Source organism: Callospermophilus lateralis, chromosome 5 (genome assembly GCF_048772815.1).
Source record: "Callospermophilus lateralis isolate mCalLat2 chromosome 5, mCalLat2.hap1, whole genome shotgun sequence".
In the NCBI taxonomy this organism is placed as follows: Eukaryota; Metazoa; Chordata; class Mammalia; order Rodentia; family Sciuridae; genus Callospermophilus; species Callospermophilus lateralis.
In genome coordinates, this window is record NC_135309.1 from 74226047 (window position 1) to 74243585 (window position 17539).

At 37.3% G+C, this 17539-nt stretch overlaps 1 protein-coding gene across 1 annotated transcript in view; it reads right to left on the minus strand.

The window, feature by feature from the left end:
* Positions 1–17539, minus strand: part of Ctnna1 (catenin alpha 1) — a 170428-nt gene that overhangs the window by 48508 nt on the left and 104381 nt on the right. The window contains exons 8-9 of the mRNA XM_076856886.2: positions 6094–6174; positions 4516–4668 (exon numbers count right to left, since the gene is read on the minus strand). Coding sequence (XP_076713001.1) covers positions 4516–4668; positions 6094–6174 — 234 coding nt within the window. The remainder of the gene's footprint in view (positions 1–4515; positions 4669–6093; positions 6175–17539) is intronic.

Genomic DNA, 17539 nt, shown 5'->3' on the forward strand with positions numbered 1-17539 from the left:
TAAATAAAAATTAAAGGAAGTCTTAATTGGCTAAAGGGCTAACTGTTCCAATCAAGAGAATGATTTTCAGTAGCAAGCAGAAAGGTTCTTATCTTGTGCTTTGTCTTAAGTCAAAAACATATTTTTTAAAGATCAGATTAGATAAAAGTAGAAAAGACGTACTCATCTTCCTAAAATGAAAATTTAAAAAATGACATATTTCAAAGAGGTAGCCAATAATATGAAGAACATGGCAACAGAAATCCTGATAAAACACTAAATTGGATGTAAATTTATATTCAATGAGTGTCAAACCCACACATATAGTTGTACACTAACACACACCACACTGACAGGAATGGACAAGATGGCAATGTGCAGTATCACCTCCACAGGAAAAACCCAGAAGCTCTGACTGACAATGGGCTCAGAGGCATCACAGAGTGCATATGCTGCCCAAAGGCCAAAGCCATCCTGGGATACACAGTCTACCTCTGGAATGATGGAGGTCTTGGCTACAGCTCTACCTCTATCTGCTATCACTGAAGGAGGTGTTCAGTGAGGGCTGGCACTTGAATGGAGGGCAGCCAGGGAAGAACTGTAATGAAGAGAACCTCATGTAGACTAGTAATTTGTCCAACAGAAATATACTGTGAACTACATGAGGACTTGTCAATTATTTGGTAGACACACCAAAAAAACTAAAAGACAAAATTAATGATGTTTTATTAACCCCAAAATATTATTTCAACATGTACACAGTTATCAAAAATTATCAATAAGTTATTTTATATTATTTTTCCATACTACATATTAGAAATATATAGATATATACTGTATACTCAGAGTAACTCTGAACTCACACATGTGGAGCAGCAAGATGGGTGGCAAAGTTTAAGAGGAGACTGGCTCTCTGCTCCTAATCACCAGAGACTATACTATTAGAATATACTACCTCTGGAGGAAGTGAGTATCTCACAACTGAAGGAGTCAAAGAAAGAATACATGATGATAAAAAATGCTGCAGAAAGGGATCCATACAGTGAGAATCTTTAATTTCATGAGGAAGAACCACTCACCATGGTATGAAGAAATGAATTTGATTTCCTGGAGAAAAGAGAAAGCCTGACTGCTAAAGGGCAGAAACTAAAGGGAAAAACAAAACTCAAATAAAGCAAATAGTTACAAGGTAAGAGAAGTAGTGCATGACTGGGTAAAAGCCATAAAAAGGGTCTACATAAGCTACAGGAAACAAACCTGCCCTCTCTTACTGCTTCCATGTTGTGCTTAAGGTTTGGTAGCAAGGTAGGCTGGCTGTGAAGTCAAGCTACCTGAAAACCATGCATTCCACATACCTTCAAAGGAGGTGTTGAATATTATCTAATTTGTTTCCTGTGCTAGATTTCTGGGAAGGAATGTATAAATTATTGAAATTTCAGTAGTGATAAGATTCTCTTGATTATTCACAGCTGGCCCTACTAATTTATGTTAATAAGGTGATTTAGGTGAGGGGGACAACAATCTGATTAGACAATTGGGGCTCTAAGGTCTTATTGGAGGAGAGGGGAACTGGAAATAAGCTCCATTAAATCATATATTCAATTAATCATAACTACAATGAAACCTCACTAAAACTCTGGACACAAACAGAGAAGTTACTTGGTTGGTGTATACATGGATGTGACAGGAGGGTGGATGTGCCTCGATTCCACTGCGAAGGGGTACATCTTTGCATCTATGCCCTTCCCAGATGCCCACTGTGCCTCTCTTCATTTGGTCAGTTCTGATATACGTCCTTTTAAACAAAATGTTACATGAAATGTTCTAATGAATTATCTAACATTCGATGGATCACGGGAAACCCCTAGATTTGTAGCCAGTTGATCAGAGTAGAAGTGGCCTGTGTACCCCAAACTGGCAGCTAGCATTTGAGATATGGTCAATCTTGCTGGGGACCATGGCATTAATCTGTGGGACTTTACTAATTCCTGATGGTTAGTATCAGAACTGTACTGTAGTATTTTAGGAGATCCACTTCTCCCAAATGTATCTGGTAGTATTCTGCAGAGAGGCTGCAAAATCTGAGCTTCTCCTTTCCTGCCAGGGCCTTATCCCCATAGCTGAGCTGAGCTCGGCTCAGCTTTTTATTTCCCTCAGCCCCAAAGAAAATGGCTCTCAAATCAAAATTGGCCTGTAGACATCTACTCCAAATTAGGAGGAAATGACTAAAAAGAAGTAAAAAAAAAAATTAGCAAACCATTCACAAGGAGGTATTTTAACTTTGCCAAAACAAATCTTTGACTAGTTCAATATATTTCATTATAACGCAAAAGTAGTAAAGGGTAAAGAAGCCTTGTCAGTGAAGAATAAAGCTCTGCCTTGAGTCAGGAATTTAAAGCTTCTAAAACACTTTGAAAATTCATTTCCTTTTCATAGACATATGCAATTATATATCTTACTATCTCTATTATTATAAATGTAATTTAACTGTTTGTAGAATGGTATTACAAAGCCTATGGTTATGCCTCAGGCATTGAAAGGCCACATGTCATTTAATACATAGATAAGAAGGGGGCGGGTGTGGGGATTGAGGACACAGAGAAGGGAAAGAGGTTAGAAAAGGGTTAGAACTGAGCTGTGGTGGGAATACCACATTCTAATCTCTAAGAGAGCACTTAGTGATGTTCAGAATGAAATAAAAATCACAAGCTTGGGAAAACTTCTGAAGCAAGGTCTCCAATGTTACCAATTCCATCCCACCCCTGTGCTTCTCAGTGAGTATTAGGCTATCACTAAGATATTGAGCTGGGGCACACAATTCTCATTGTTGCAGGGATACAATTTGACTAAACTTAGGCAAGTACTTAAAGTCTTTAAGCCTCTATTCACTTACCTGGAAAATGCTGTTGCGGAAAGTACAGAGTATTGATATATAGTCCATCTTCAGAAAGTGTTAGTTCTGTTAACGCTAGATAGAGGCTGAAGATAATGCAGTTGGCCACAATAAAGGGCCCTCCAACTCAAGCAAAAACAAGGGCTGCCCTCTCTTTAGCTGCCATACTGAGCTTGTTAAGGCTGGCAGTGTCCTTGATTGCTATCATTCAGACAAACCCTAATACAAGCTACTTATAAGAGATTGCCTTCCTGACACAATCTTTGTACATTTGGAAATTACATCTGTGTTATCATGTGACCATTACAAACAAGATTATGCTTAATGGAGACACAAATGAAAGTCTCCAATTTTAGTTGCAGATGCCAAAATTATTAACTTAAATAGCAGTAGACTTACCTATGTATTCTGTACATAATCAATTCAGGTCAGAATAACAATTAATGTTCAAAAAAACTAGATAAAATTAGTAATGCATTTAATGTGATTACTGATATTTTCCTTGGAATATTTTTATGGTATTAACCTGGGCTAATATTACCATAAATTCAAATGCACAAGACACACATTTTACATGAAGGCCATTTTCTGTTCTTAGGTAATGACCAACTTACCAAATGGTTTACATAATATCTTCATCAAATTTTAAGTGTTTTGCATTAATTTATAAAATTAAACAACTTGAGTATATGTTTACTCTGTGTCACATTTCACAAATACAGCAATAATGAATAAATCAAATAATAATAAATTCAGTTAGCTTAACTTACCTGGAAATTTAATGACAATTCACTTTTTATTCTTATGACCCTACAAACAAACCAACCACTGCTACACAGATTTCTACTCTGTAAATATATCTAATTAGCATCAAGTCAGGGCTCATTTTCTTCACTTTGAATTTAAAATTTTTTAAATATGTTGTCATTTTTTAAATTTTTAATAAAATAGATAATTCCATATTACATAGAGAGCAAGTCCACCTACTCTTGTTGATAAAAATTTAGAAATATTTTCTATAAAAAGCTTAGTATTCGATTGGGAATTAATCCATCATATCATGATTTATATGGGTTCAGAGTATTCATCCTCACTCCATTCTTACTGATTGAGAAATTTTAAAATTCAGAATAATTTTCTTCATTTTTAAAGTAATAAGATGGGTCTGAGTCTATGACTCTGACATAAAACTAGTAAGCACCTGACATACATCATCTTTTGTTCCTTAAAATAACCCCAAGGTAGGTATCATTAGTATCCTCATCTAACAGACAAGAAATAGAAATTGAGAGGGCTTAGGTAACCTGCCAGGAGACAAGGCCAGACAATGTGACTCCCTGAGAGCTCCAGCTCTTAGCTACAACCATTTTCTACACTGCTTTTAAAATAGTGCCATGATATATCTTTACTCATATTAACATTGTTATGATGTGAAGTTTCTAAGATGGAGTCTGTCTATATAATTAGTGTAAAACTGACCAAAATGGTGGCTTGTGATATTCAGTGACAATAAGATTCTCATTTTATACATGTTGCATATTAGGTGAACCCTTAACATTTTTTAGCTGATTAAAGCATGTGAATTAGACTTGCCACACTTCACCAAGTTACTTAACAGTTAATGAAACTGCTAATGTACTTACCTCAATCAATTTGTTGGCATGTTCACGAAAAACTTGGGCATACTCCTTAACTTCTTTCTCATTTCCATTCTTTGCAGCTTCAATCAATACTAAAAGTGGAACGTTGGTTTCCAGGAAAGAATCTGAAACGTGGTCCATGACAGCTTTGCGGAGCTAATAATTAAATTGTATAAATTTGATTTTATTTCCACCAAGTAGCTAGATCATGTTTTTTTCTTTTGTACTTTTAAATCTAATAGAAGCATATGATAGATTGGTTGCACTCATATGAGTGCAACCAATAATGCAATTGCCATAACCTGAAACACAGGAAACATAGGATCATGGAGACAGTGGTTTCCACTATACTCACAACACTTCAGATAGAAACTCAGTTTTCAAGACAACATTCTTTTTTCTTAGGAATTACAAAACTAAGGCTTACATCTTACAGGAATAATACAAAGCTGAACAGAAAGCAGCTCTGGGTGAAGTGGCACGCAGCCTTGAATATATATAATTAGCTTAATTAACTAAATGAAATGAAAAGAGAAAAAAAGCACTTTCTGGTTTATCTAAAAGTGCTAACACACTAGGCACTTTAAAACTTAAAGGATATCTTTATAAAATTTGGGAGGTGGCGGTAGAGTTGGGAGATCAAAACTTGAGTATAATGTATGCTAAACACGTACTCCACCATTGAGCTACAAACCAGACGCCATCTTTACAAACATTCCTGATACTGTTCACCAAAAGGAAATTGAATCAGGGATAGTTCTGTCTTTAATTTTGCTTTAAATCAGACATGAGCAATAAAATGTCTCTCTACTAGTTTTTTATAAATTGTCTGAATTAATTATAATTTCTTATGTCTTAATACTTTCTTGTATAAATTCAATCCTAACTTCTTTAAAAATTAAAACTCAATCTGATTTTCAGATGGAAATCTCAGCACGCCAAATACCTCTATACCTATCATACTTGAACTAGAAACATATCTCCACCAACGATCTAAGGGAACTGCAAGTATATGATCAGAATGGGGCAAGTCAAATGAGTAATTGGAATTTTTGTCTCTACTGTACATAATATAACGAGATCCTTCGAGGGTATTTTCATATGTCCCCAAATCATCCTTTTCATGCTAGACTTAACTTATTCAGTCCACCCCAATGGGACCACATTATTCCATATCGCTATGAGATTTTATTAGCCATTATGGACTTTATTAGCAAAAATACAGAGATAGTCGCTTTTCTGTGAAAATCCATCCTTTTCCCCCCAGTAAAAACATAAACCCAAGCCTGGAACCGTGGCACACATGTAATCCCAGCTATTGAGGAGGCTGAGGCAGGAGGATCCCAAATTCGAGGCCAGCATCAGCAACTTAGCAAGATACTGTCTCAAAATAAAAAAATAAAAGGAGCTGGGAATATAACTCAGTGGTAAAGTGCTTGCCTGGCATGTGTAAGGCCCTGGGTTTAATCTGCTAAACATAAAGTTTTTTATTCATTATTTAATCCAGTATTTATTAGAATTTTAATTAAAGCTACAAAATCAAGAACTTAGAAAAGCAATCAGTACTTTCTTCCAGCTTACCTGTCTACGCAAGTCCCTGGTCTTCTTGGTCATTTTATCGATTGCAGAATTGAGTGCATCACTTCTTTCTTTACGTCCAGCCTACACAAAAACGTAAGAAATAAACATTTCAGATTCACAGGGAACCTTAGTAAGAGTCTATAGCTATTTAGTGCTCTATAAACATTGAAAAAAGTACAACTTTTTAATTTTCAAAATTTATTTATATATTTAGGCATACATGCAATACAAGGGATTTAACCCAGGGGTATTCTACCACTGAGCTACATCCCCATCACTTTTTTTTAAAATTGTTTTTAGTTGTAGACTGACACAATACCTTCCTTCCTTCCTCCCTCCCTTCCTCCCTCCCTCCCTCCCTCCCTCCCTCCCTCCCTCCTTCCTTCCCTCCCTCCCTCCCTCCCTCCTTCCTTCCTACCTTCCTTCCTTTCTTTCTTTCTTTAATGTGGTGTTGAGGATCAAACCCAGTGCCTCACACGTGCTAGGCAAGCAGTCTACCACTAAGCTACAACCCAGCGCTATCCCTATCCCCTTTATTTTGGTTTTGAGACAGGCTCTTGTTAAATTGCCTAGGTTGGCAACAAACTTGTGATCCTCCTGCCTCAGCCTCCCCTGTCGCTGGGAATATAGGTATGCACCACCCAGCCTGGTTTAGTATACCTTTTTTAGACCAAAGTTATAAAATATGGAAAGTATCCTATATGGTTTTCTTCATAAAAACTTAACAACTCTTGGTTTCCATATTATCTGAGATTGGAATTGAAAGGATTTTACCAAAATAAGGAGCCAAGAGACAAAGCCATTTGTTTAAAAATACATTTTTGTGTTAACTCAAGATTCAGCATACACCAAGTTCATTAATAAACAAGCTGCCCTTGAACTACAAGTAGAATAAGTTATATGTTGATGAACTATGAGATTTTTAAAGAAAGTCAGAGATCAAAGATGGTCCCTGACACTAACACCAATACAAAACAATGTTTTAAAACTAAGATGTACCATAATCAGAGTTAACAATGTATATCATACAGTTCAAATCAGAATGCTTTGTGAAATTGTCTTTTTTTTTTTTTAAAGAACTTCTAGGCTAAGCTTAATGCAATTGTAGTGTTCAGAAAAGAAGATATTAGGCACTCTTGGAAAGTTATATAAATCAGTACTTCTGACAAAAAGACAAAAAAAAAAAAAAGACAAAAGCTATATTAAACTAGGAAGTCCATTAGAAGTCCCTTCCCCTATCCCAAAACATATGTAGTTGTTTCTGAAAACATGTTAGTAAACACAGGGGAAGCAGGACACAGTGGTGCACACCTGCAATTCTAGCAACTTGGGGGGCTGAGGCAGGAGGATTACAAGTTCAAGGGTAGCCTCAGCAAGTTTGAGACCCTGTCCCAAAAATAAAATAAAAGGGCTGGGGATACAGCTCAGTGGTAGGGTACCCAGTGTGGCCAAAAATAAAATGATCATCATCATCATCTTCTTTTTCATCATCATCTTCTTCTTCTTCTTCTTCGTCATCATCATCATCGGAGAGATATAAATGGACTAAGGAATTTAACCCAATGTTCTCCCTTTGGGTGCCCTTGAAACATTCTGGTATGAGTATACTATCAGTATATAAGCCAGCACACCAGATAAATGGGTAAGGATGAGATCTGGTTGTATGTTTTACATGATTTGTTATTTACATCTTCTGTTAAGTGAGGGACAATGCCACTTATCTCTCTGACTTCATTTCTACACACTACTAAAGAAAAGAGAGAAAGAATATTGAGGACTACAGGTTATTTAGCAAAGAAGAGAAAGGACATAAGAAGGAACTTACAAATATTAAGAGTTGAAATTTAAGTGAAAATTTGAGATGGTCACTATGAAGACCCTGGCCAGGGTCTCATTCCTTACCCTTTCCACCAACATTCCTGAACTGCCAATAAAATTAAGTAGTCTGTTAATATTACTATTAGTTGGCTACTAATATCAACAAAAACTGATTCAGGTTGGAGGATTGCTACCTGCAGAAATGTTTTAATTTATTCAAGGCCATCAGTCAAAAGAGAACGCAAAACTAAAAAGTCACTGACAATCTCAAAGTCGAAATGCCAGGATCTAAGACAAAAGATGTCTAAAATTGAATCAAAATAAAACTCATCTTATCATCAATGCTTCAATCTGGAAAGTCTCAGCACATTCCTTAGATACCCAAACATTTACTTCAAGAAAATTTCTCTAAATAAACTCAGTAATGTCTGTCATTGTTCAATTTTGGAGGGTATCTCTAATCATCTATTCTGAAACTATTTGGAATTTGAAACCCAAAAGTTGGGCTCACTGACAATATAAGAGCCCAATCTCCTGCCACCTAGAATGCCCAGATTTTCCCTCAATTTGGGTAAAAGGATTTACTGTGAAAATTATATAAAACCAAATCCATGAAATGATTTTTTTTAATATTTATTTTTTAGTTGTACTTGGACAAAAATACCTTTATTTTATTTATTTATTTTTATGTGGTGTTAAGAATAGAACCCAGGACCTTGTGTGTGCTAAGCGAGTGCTCTACCACTGGGCCACAACCCCAGCCCCCGATGAGTTGACTTTTGAAGGAATTATAGTCACATAGGAAAATTCATTTAGATACAATGCAATCCATTCCATAAATCTGTTAATTCTGACATTTGCCAAACTGCTCCCAAAATCAATTTGTCTTTCTTATTACTGTGAGAAATAGAAGTTTATGCCTTATTAATCAAGACACGGCAGATAAGAAGCAGTTATTTACTAAACTTTTAAGGTTACATTAGATAGACCACTTTTAATTATTTTTTTAAAAAAGTACAGTTCAAATAGCAGGTTTAGGATTCCAATGGTACAGTGCTTGCCTAACATGTAAGGGCCCCCCAAGTTCAACCTCCTGTATTGAAAAAGGCAGGGGGAATGATTATATGTATATACATACACACACAGACACACACCCTCATAGCCTTAACACAAAGCTTGATCAAAGTGAAAGCTTAGTGATCTGTAAAACATGATTTTACTTCTGAAATTAAACTCATTGTGAATTTTTAGCAGTAGTTTAATTGGGGCAAAAATAAAGTCACTCAAACATAATGTTGAGAAAAGCAAACCTAGAATATAACGGTTAAACATCCCTTATCTGAAATGCTTTGAACCAGAAATATTTCAGATTTCAGAGTTTTCCAGATTGGGGATGCTCAACTTGTATAAACATTATTGAAAGTAATGAGGAATCTTTAAAATTACTGATCCTCAGTTCCCACCTAGTTGAGAGGACTCCATTCCACTGAACAGAGAACACCCAGGTTCACTTATTTTGATATGTGTATCCCTTCTTGGCAGTGGCAAAAGGGCTAAGAGAAAAACAAGGCATGTTTGAGGTCAACATAAAGCTTTTCTTCAGCAAGTAAATCTGAGGAGAGGCAAACGTTATTAGCTGAGGCAGTCTTTAGCAACACGATTTTGACTGAGATAATGAAAGGTCTTCCAAAATCCTACTCCATGTTCCTTCTGTGTAAACAGACTACTATTTTCTTAGCCATACTCTATACTGAACCTGCTCCACATCTTTGGAATGGACAGGATTAACAATAACCCTTCTCTCAGAGAGTTTATAATCTGCAGTACATCTAACTCAGTGATATCCTTTATCATGCAAGGCCTGATAGGAGCTCCTGATAACATAATAGCAGGTCTGAGTAATAAGTATTATACAGAGGAGGTTACATTAGAACTGCTTGACTCCATTCCAATCCTTGCCACATGGAAGGGATGAAATATGGAACGGCCAAGAAAGAGAAAAAATATGTTCCTGGGATCACTGGTGGCATCACAAGGCATATTTTGGTTTCTAAATGATGGGACAAAGGTTTCCAGGTAAATCTTCAGGAAACTACTCAAACTATACAAAATAAACCTCATCTCACCACGTTTCTGGAGGAGAGAGGTGTGGAATGCTGTGAAATTAATTATCTATATGATATTTTCGAGAATCTTCTGCCAGAGTTTACCTTCTCTGCTTTTCTATACATTCTTCCTGGGAAAGCCTGCCCATTTCCATTACTTTAACAATTAGGGTCACTCTGCCATCTTCCACATGCATTTTGGTTCTGACACATGCCATGCTTCCTTTCACCTACTTGGAATACCCTCCTCCTCCTCTTCTAATTTCTGTCTACCCCCTCTGGATAAGGTATCACATCCTTCTGAAAAGTTTCACTAGCCATTCTCACTCCTAAGTTCAAGTGTCCCTTCAGAGTGCTCCTACAAGCATCTAGCACTTCCTCTCACAGTCCTTCTCAAAAATCACACCCTGGCATAGTTACCTGTTGGCTTTGTCTGTCATTGGCTGTGGAGGAAAAGAAAAACAAGTAGCCAATTACAGACATGTTTAAAAGTCACATGACTTAATGTGGCAAATCACCAGTCTCCTGTTTTTTTGTCATTAGGAAAAACATTAAGACTTTTCAAACTCCAAATACTGCTTTCTGTTCTCCTTTTAATCTAGAGTAAGGTTGGAAAGGGTGGGACAAGAGAGTCAAACTCAAGGTTTTATTAACCTTAATATTGTTGAGAGCCACAGTTTAGTCAGAATGATGCCTGGCATTTTTGCCAGAGGGAATGGTTGAAAGGTGACCCTGCTCCGGGATTAGGGCGGATCCTGCTGGGAATAGGGCGGCTCCAGGATTAGGGCGGATCCTGCTGGGATTGGGTGGATCCTGCTGCCTCGTGGTGCCTGCTGCTACTTTGGAGTTCCCCTTGAGTTCTCCGGGGATTCCGGAAGAATTGGCGCGCCTGGTGGAGGCCTGGTGGAGGGAGTGTGTTCCCGGGAAGTGCCGGTGAGAGTTGGGGAATAGAGTTGCTGTTTGAACCTACAAGGCTTTGTGGCGGCTCGGTTATTTTGTGCCCAGCAAGACTGCGGCATAATATGATTTAAAAGGAGGCAGGAAAGTCTAAATTAATATAACAGGAAGGTCTAATTAATTATATACAATGCCTTCATCAGTCTTCAGAAAATTAAAATTAAATTAAATTAGCCTTCTATAAGGCCCAAGTCAAAATGGACACCTAAAAGGGAAACACTGAAGCAGTCATCCATACAGAAGAAGGTTTCAAATAAAGAAAGGAAATGATGCATCAAGCTAATAATTGCCTCAAGAAGCCTTCAGAGAAGACTGAGGACTAAAGAGAATCTTGAGGAAAAACATTTTTAAACCAAAGGAGACTAACACCTATTTACAGAGTCAATCCAGCTCCAACAGCAATGGTGCACCCATGTAATCCCATCAACTAAGGAGGCTGAAGCTGGCGGATAATGAGTTTGAGGTGAGCCTCAGCTGCCAGGGAGACCCTGTCTCAAAAATAAAATAAAAAGGATTGAGGATATAAGCAGAGATTGATCATCCCTGAGTTTAATTCCCAATGCCCACACTCCCTGCTTTTTTGGGTGTGTACCTAAATGGTCTGATGTGAATAACATGAGAAGCAACTGACCATTATTTCCACCTGGCCCACAGATGGCTGCTGGGCTCTGTGTAAGCTGAATATGGGACAAGAAGTTATTGAGAATCTATACAAAGCTCAACAGTACCTTAATCTTACAATACAATGGTTTTGTAGACATGTTCTTAAATCCCCCTCCCCTTTGTTTTTAATATTCATCCTTTAGTTTTAGGTAGACAAAATATCTTTATTTTATATTTATGTGATGCTGAGGACCGAACCCAGTGCCCCACGCATGCCAGGCAAGGACTCTACCACTGAGCCAACCCCCAGTCCCTTAAACCCTAAAGAGAACCCTATCCCTCAATTACAAAGAATAGAATAGTTTCTAGTATGCCTAACACTATTTATTTCATCCAAAAGTTTAAAACAATAGGTGAGGAATTCTAACATTACATATCACTCTATTTCCCTTCTCTTTCTTACCTCAATAAGAGCTAAGAAATGAACATTACAGTTTGGATGTTTTTTCTCAGATGACAGAGCTACATTTAGCAAAAACCATAAAACCCTTCAAAAGACAAGTGACTAGAAGAAATATTTGTAAAACATGATGAAGTTAATCTCCTTCATTTAAAAAAAAAAGTCACACAAGTCTATATGAAAATGACCAGTCCTGAGACTAGAGAGTTAGAATGAAAAAAATGTAACATATTACCTGTAAAAAAGAAAATGCCAATATCCATACAAAATGATGTCCAATTTTAAGCCTCTTTAAAGAAGAAACAAAAGAATATTTTTCACTATCAGCTTTGTATACATATTTAGAGTGTGATGGCTTCCACAATGGTGTTAATGGCAGGCAAGGATGGTTGGTACATAATTACAGACTAGGGCAGGACATAGAAAATGATTTTAAAACTTTTTGGAAAAGCAATGTCTATCAGTTTTAAATAAACATACCCTGTAGCCCAGAAGTTTTACTGACAGAACCTTACTTTATATATAAATTTGCCTTTTATTTCTTTTGCATTGATAATATCACATATTTAATTTTTTTATTGCCTTGGCACATGTTACTGCCATTCCACCCTAGAACTTATTAAGAAGGTTCTTAGAGAATGATGTTTCCAAGCTTCAGCAAATAAGAGTGCTATCGTCTAGCCAATATACATGCAAACCAGTTCCTTTAAATTTAGCCAATTGGGTCACAGAGCCAACTAAAATTAAGAAAGATTCTTCAAGTAAGTATGAATGGGTATATATCATCTCCCAATTTCAAATGGCTCTGTGTAGCCCATGGCAGTCCATACTGGGAGGAGAAAACCTGACTAAATCAAAAGCCACTCTGAAATGTAGAGATGGAGGTTCCAGAAAGGGCAATCCCAAGGTTGGGCTAGTATTTAAGAATAAAAAACAAAGCTTGCTATATACAAAGGAAGGGGGAGACATGAATACAAGAAAGCCACTGGCAGAAGAAGAGTGGTCTGGTCATATATATTTCAGTCTATGTATATATTAATCAAGAATTCAAGATTGTTATATTTGTTTTGTTATTGATGTCTATGGCAGAAAAATGAAAGATTGCCACGGTTTAACACCTGCCTAATCTTCTCTTATGGAAGATTTCCCTCACCTAATGTCCAACTTAGGTATATCACCAAGACGTACTGAATTATCTATCTCTGGGCACAGAATAACTCTAGCACAATGGATGTAGGCCATTACATGATCCTGACCCTAACATCCTGCAAGAGCAACAAATGCCCAAATGCACATGCCCCCAAAACTAGAAAGATGGGTTTCAAACCGTGTAACTTACAAGATAAAAATGGAACACCATTCACCACCACTAGTGTAGTAAACAACATCCTTTTCAACAGTTTTCTCTGTTGGGTTTACTAACAGGAGGACAAAAAACTTTTTAAAATGTCAACAGTGGACAAGGAAAGGGATGATGATTCAGGCAAAAAAAACTGGGATTCTAGAGGCCTAATGTAATATGGACACTTACTTTCAAAAGGAAAGATTCCTTCTTCCTTCCAAAAACAAAAATACACTTAAAGCTCACTTATTCATTATAATACAAGTCTCAATACAACATAGGTCCAAGTATGTGCTTACCAACTAAGACCCCCCCAAAAGGATCTCAGCAGACGAAATATTCAGACCTGCAAAGTTTAAGTTCTCTACCCTAAAAACTGCTATTCCTTTTTGATAAATGTGAAAAGATTTTCCAAGGAGCAATCAAGACTGTCAACAAGAAAGTTTTAAATTATCTCCAGGGCACTTCTGTATATCAGTCTGGTGCTAGGGTATTAGCAACTTTTAGAATTGGGCACAATTTAGGAAACATTTGACTTTTTTGGTATGAAACATAAAGCTCCTTATCAACCACAAAAGAACAGAAAATGTGCTGGGTATGGTGGCACACACCTTTAATCCCAATGGCTGGGGAGACTGAGGCCCCAAGCAATTCATTGAGACCTGTCTCAAGATCGAGACCTGTCTCAAGATCAAAACTAAAAAGGGCTGAAAACTAAAAATGTGGCTCAGTGGTTAAGCATTCCTGGGTTTAATCCCTGGCACTCCCCCACACCCCGACAAAAAGAAAATACATCTGTAGATAGATATAGCTATGTGGTTACATATGTATACACATTTCTCCAAGTAGGGGAATAACTCTCTCTAATCAGCAATATATATTAAGAGTAAACTCTAATGTGGGGGAATGCTGACAACCACAGCCACCTAAACCCTGCTGTAATTTAACACACTAAATCTGCTTAAAACCATTTTACAGAGAGGAGAGACTGGTTAAATTTTATTTTCTCCTCTGCCTTAATCATGAGCATCTAAACTAATAAGAGTTGAAAGAGATGATACATAGAATCTTCCAAAAGTTGTACTATCACTTTAATTAAGTCAAAAGCATCTGTATGTAGAATAAAGCTGTTCTAAAATGAAAACCAAGAAATTTTAGTTCAGAAAGAACAAGGGCATCTGTATAGCCCTTTCAACTAAAGAAAGATAAAGACCAAAATATGATACAAAATTTCATCAATTGGAACTGTGTTTTCCACCATTTTTTAAATACCTTTATTTTGTTTATTTAGTTTTTTTTTTATGAGGTGCCGGGGATAGAACTCAGTGCCTTACACATACTGGGCAAGTGCTCTACCACTTCTACCAATTTTAAGGCAAACATTATTTTTAGGTCCACAGCCTTGACCTTTTGAATCTAAAGAGCAAGCAGATAAGAAAAGAGGCTGGTGTACTCCTGGATCCTATGATATAGCATCAGTACTGCCCACTTCTTCTGAGGCACCAAAAAATGATTTGATGGAGATCAGGAGCAATTATGTTTCCTTATAGCTCCAGCTACTCAGGAAGTTGAGGAGGGAGGATCTTGAATTTGAGGTCATTTTAGGCAACATAGTGGAGACCATCTCTCTTATTAAAACAATAATAAAATTACTAAGACTTTTCATTGCTTCATTAGACAAATGTCCAGGCCCACAAGTCTTTTATAATAGTACTAAGATAATACAATTTAATTAGTTTCCATTTATTTGTATACAAAAGATAAGTCATGTAGATTAGAAAGATGAAAACTAAGAATCCAAAGGGAAGGAAATGTTTTTCCCCCTAAATTTTCGAATACAACTCAATCCCAACTGTGGCTGTCCTAATCCAATTGACTCACACACTTCTTTCATGGAAATAGTTACTTAAGGGAAGTTATTAATCTGGCTTCTGTATTGTTTTGTGTTTTGTTTTGTTTTTAATCAGAGAGTGGCTGACTTCAGTAAGATATTACAACACCACAAGGACTGGCTTCTTGTTGGGTGGGTCGGGGGAGAGGATTACCAGAGACCATCCATGTGAGATTCCCCTCCTTGTTAACTTTTTGGGGCAAGCTCCTGCAGAACAGTATTTCTGAAACCTAGGGTCACAGACCTTGTAGGAATCTGATTAAACCTTATCCACACGAAAATGAACAAGCAACAAAATTTCTCAAGCCCGACAAACATCTAGCCTATAAGGAGAAACTATAGGGAAAAAAAAAAAAAAAATCAAGGTCAGTGGGGGAAGTGGCATCCTTGGGGTCCAAAACAAGACCTTTCTCCCTCTCTCCATAAATCAGCAACATGAAGGAACACAGTGCTAGTGTGGGCTCAGTCCTAAGACTGTAAACAGAATCCCACAGGCAACTTTGGCCTGGGGATTTCTGTTTGGTCAATGAGACTTATCTAAGAACTACACTACAAACTGTCTAATTTGTCTTTTCCTTCTCCCTTCCCATGTATTAGACAGAAGACTCTACCAGTCCTCAGTATTCCTGTTGCCTTTTTTCTCCTTTTGTACTTCCCAGGCATTTCCCCCAGTAAAACTCTTGTAATTCCAACTCCATCTTGGGGTTGCTTTTAGGAGAACTCAAAGTACATCCCTGCATTGCTAAGTTTCCATAGCCCCTTTACACAGGAAACAAAGAAAGGACCTTAGAGTCGTCTAGTCCTCACTGCAGTACCATGCTCCAACACAAAAATTTTAGCCCTTTAGACAATGAGACTTGCCCAGTGGAGTGAAACCTTAAGAATCCAATAGGACAATGATGTTCTTATTTCATAGACACCACAAGTAGTTTTTAGATTTCTGCCCTCAAGTCTGAGACAAGAATCACTAAAGATAAGTGCATAGGTGTATGGGGGTCAAATCATTAAGGCAAGATGTGTAAAATGTTTTACCTTAAACAGTCCTGAAAATATGACACTGACCCATGCTAGGAACATCATTTATGTTTATACACTAAATCTAGAGCTATACATTCATATCCAAGGTCTGAAAAGTGATGATGCTGACAGGGAGAAGCTAGAGTTAGGTCAAGCAAAAACAAGCCAAAGCAAAAATTCTATTCCAAAGAATGAGTGACCTTTTGTACCTACAAGAGAGATTCCAACAATAGTATGAGACTCAAAGTAAGTTCTTAAGTGTGTCAATAGGAGCTAGTGTGCAAATGTTCTATTATTTCAGCCCCACAACCCCCCAATCTAAACACCAGATGAGGCTTTCAGTTAAGGAGAAAGAGAGATGCTAAAGTAAATAAAGTGGACCATGTTAGAATCCAACCACATTGCATTACTTGTCCAAATCATCCCTGTTAATAGTTAGGTCATGTATGTTAAAGTAATGGTATTCACCTGCCCTTTTCTCCTACCAGGGCATTCAAATATCAACTCAGCATTATTTTTCCATCAGCACGGTGAGCAAACATTGTTATAAAACAGGACAGAGGGGAAATCTTTTTAGAGTTCCCCTGAAATTCTTTTTTTTTTTAAAGTGTTTTCTTTTGGAAGCCCCTACATACACCCTTTATTCTTGGTTTAAGATGTTAAGCTCTTAAAGCCAAAAAAAGTCAAGCCCACTTAATTCACCAACATACCTAAAGCAAATCACAGTCATGCTTAGATTTTAACCAAGCATGACAACAAGGCAACTGAGCAGCATTTCAACTACCAGAGCAGCAACACTACCTTGCATAGGCTGGCATTAAAGCAGCACTTTATAAATCAATTGTGCAGGCTTCTGCCCATTTAAACGATCTCTATGCAGAATCTCAGTCTAACACTGGCTCTTACACGCATTAAAAATCATCACTCTGCTAGTCCGACTCACTGTTCCGATGGGTCTGGGTCTTCTTGAATGCAGCCTTTATTACAACCTCACTGCTGCTTCCTACACTGAAGGAATATCATGTTTTAAAGTCAGGAATTCTTCTCTTGCTTTATTGTGATCAAGGGTCTTACGACGACCCCAATACTGTTACAAAGCACAGTGCTTTTTAACAGTAAAGCTTCTGGAAAACCCAAACAAAAGACACGTCACCCGGTGACGTCAGCCTATATACAGTTCTGTGTGGTCGCAGCACATAAGCAAATCCATTCTTGTGCCGTTTCTCGGAAAAGCTTTTCAGTAAATGCACTCA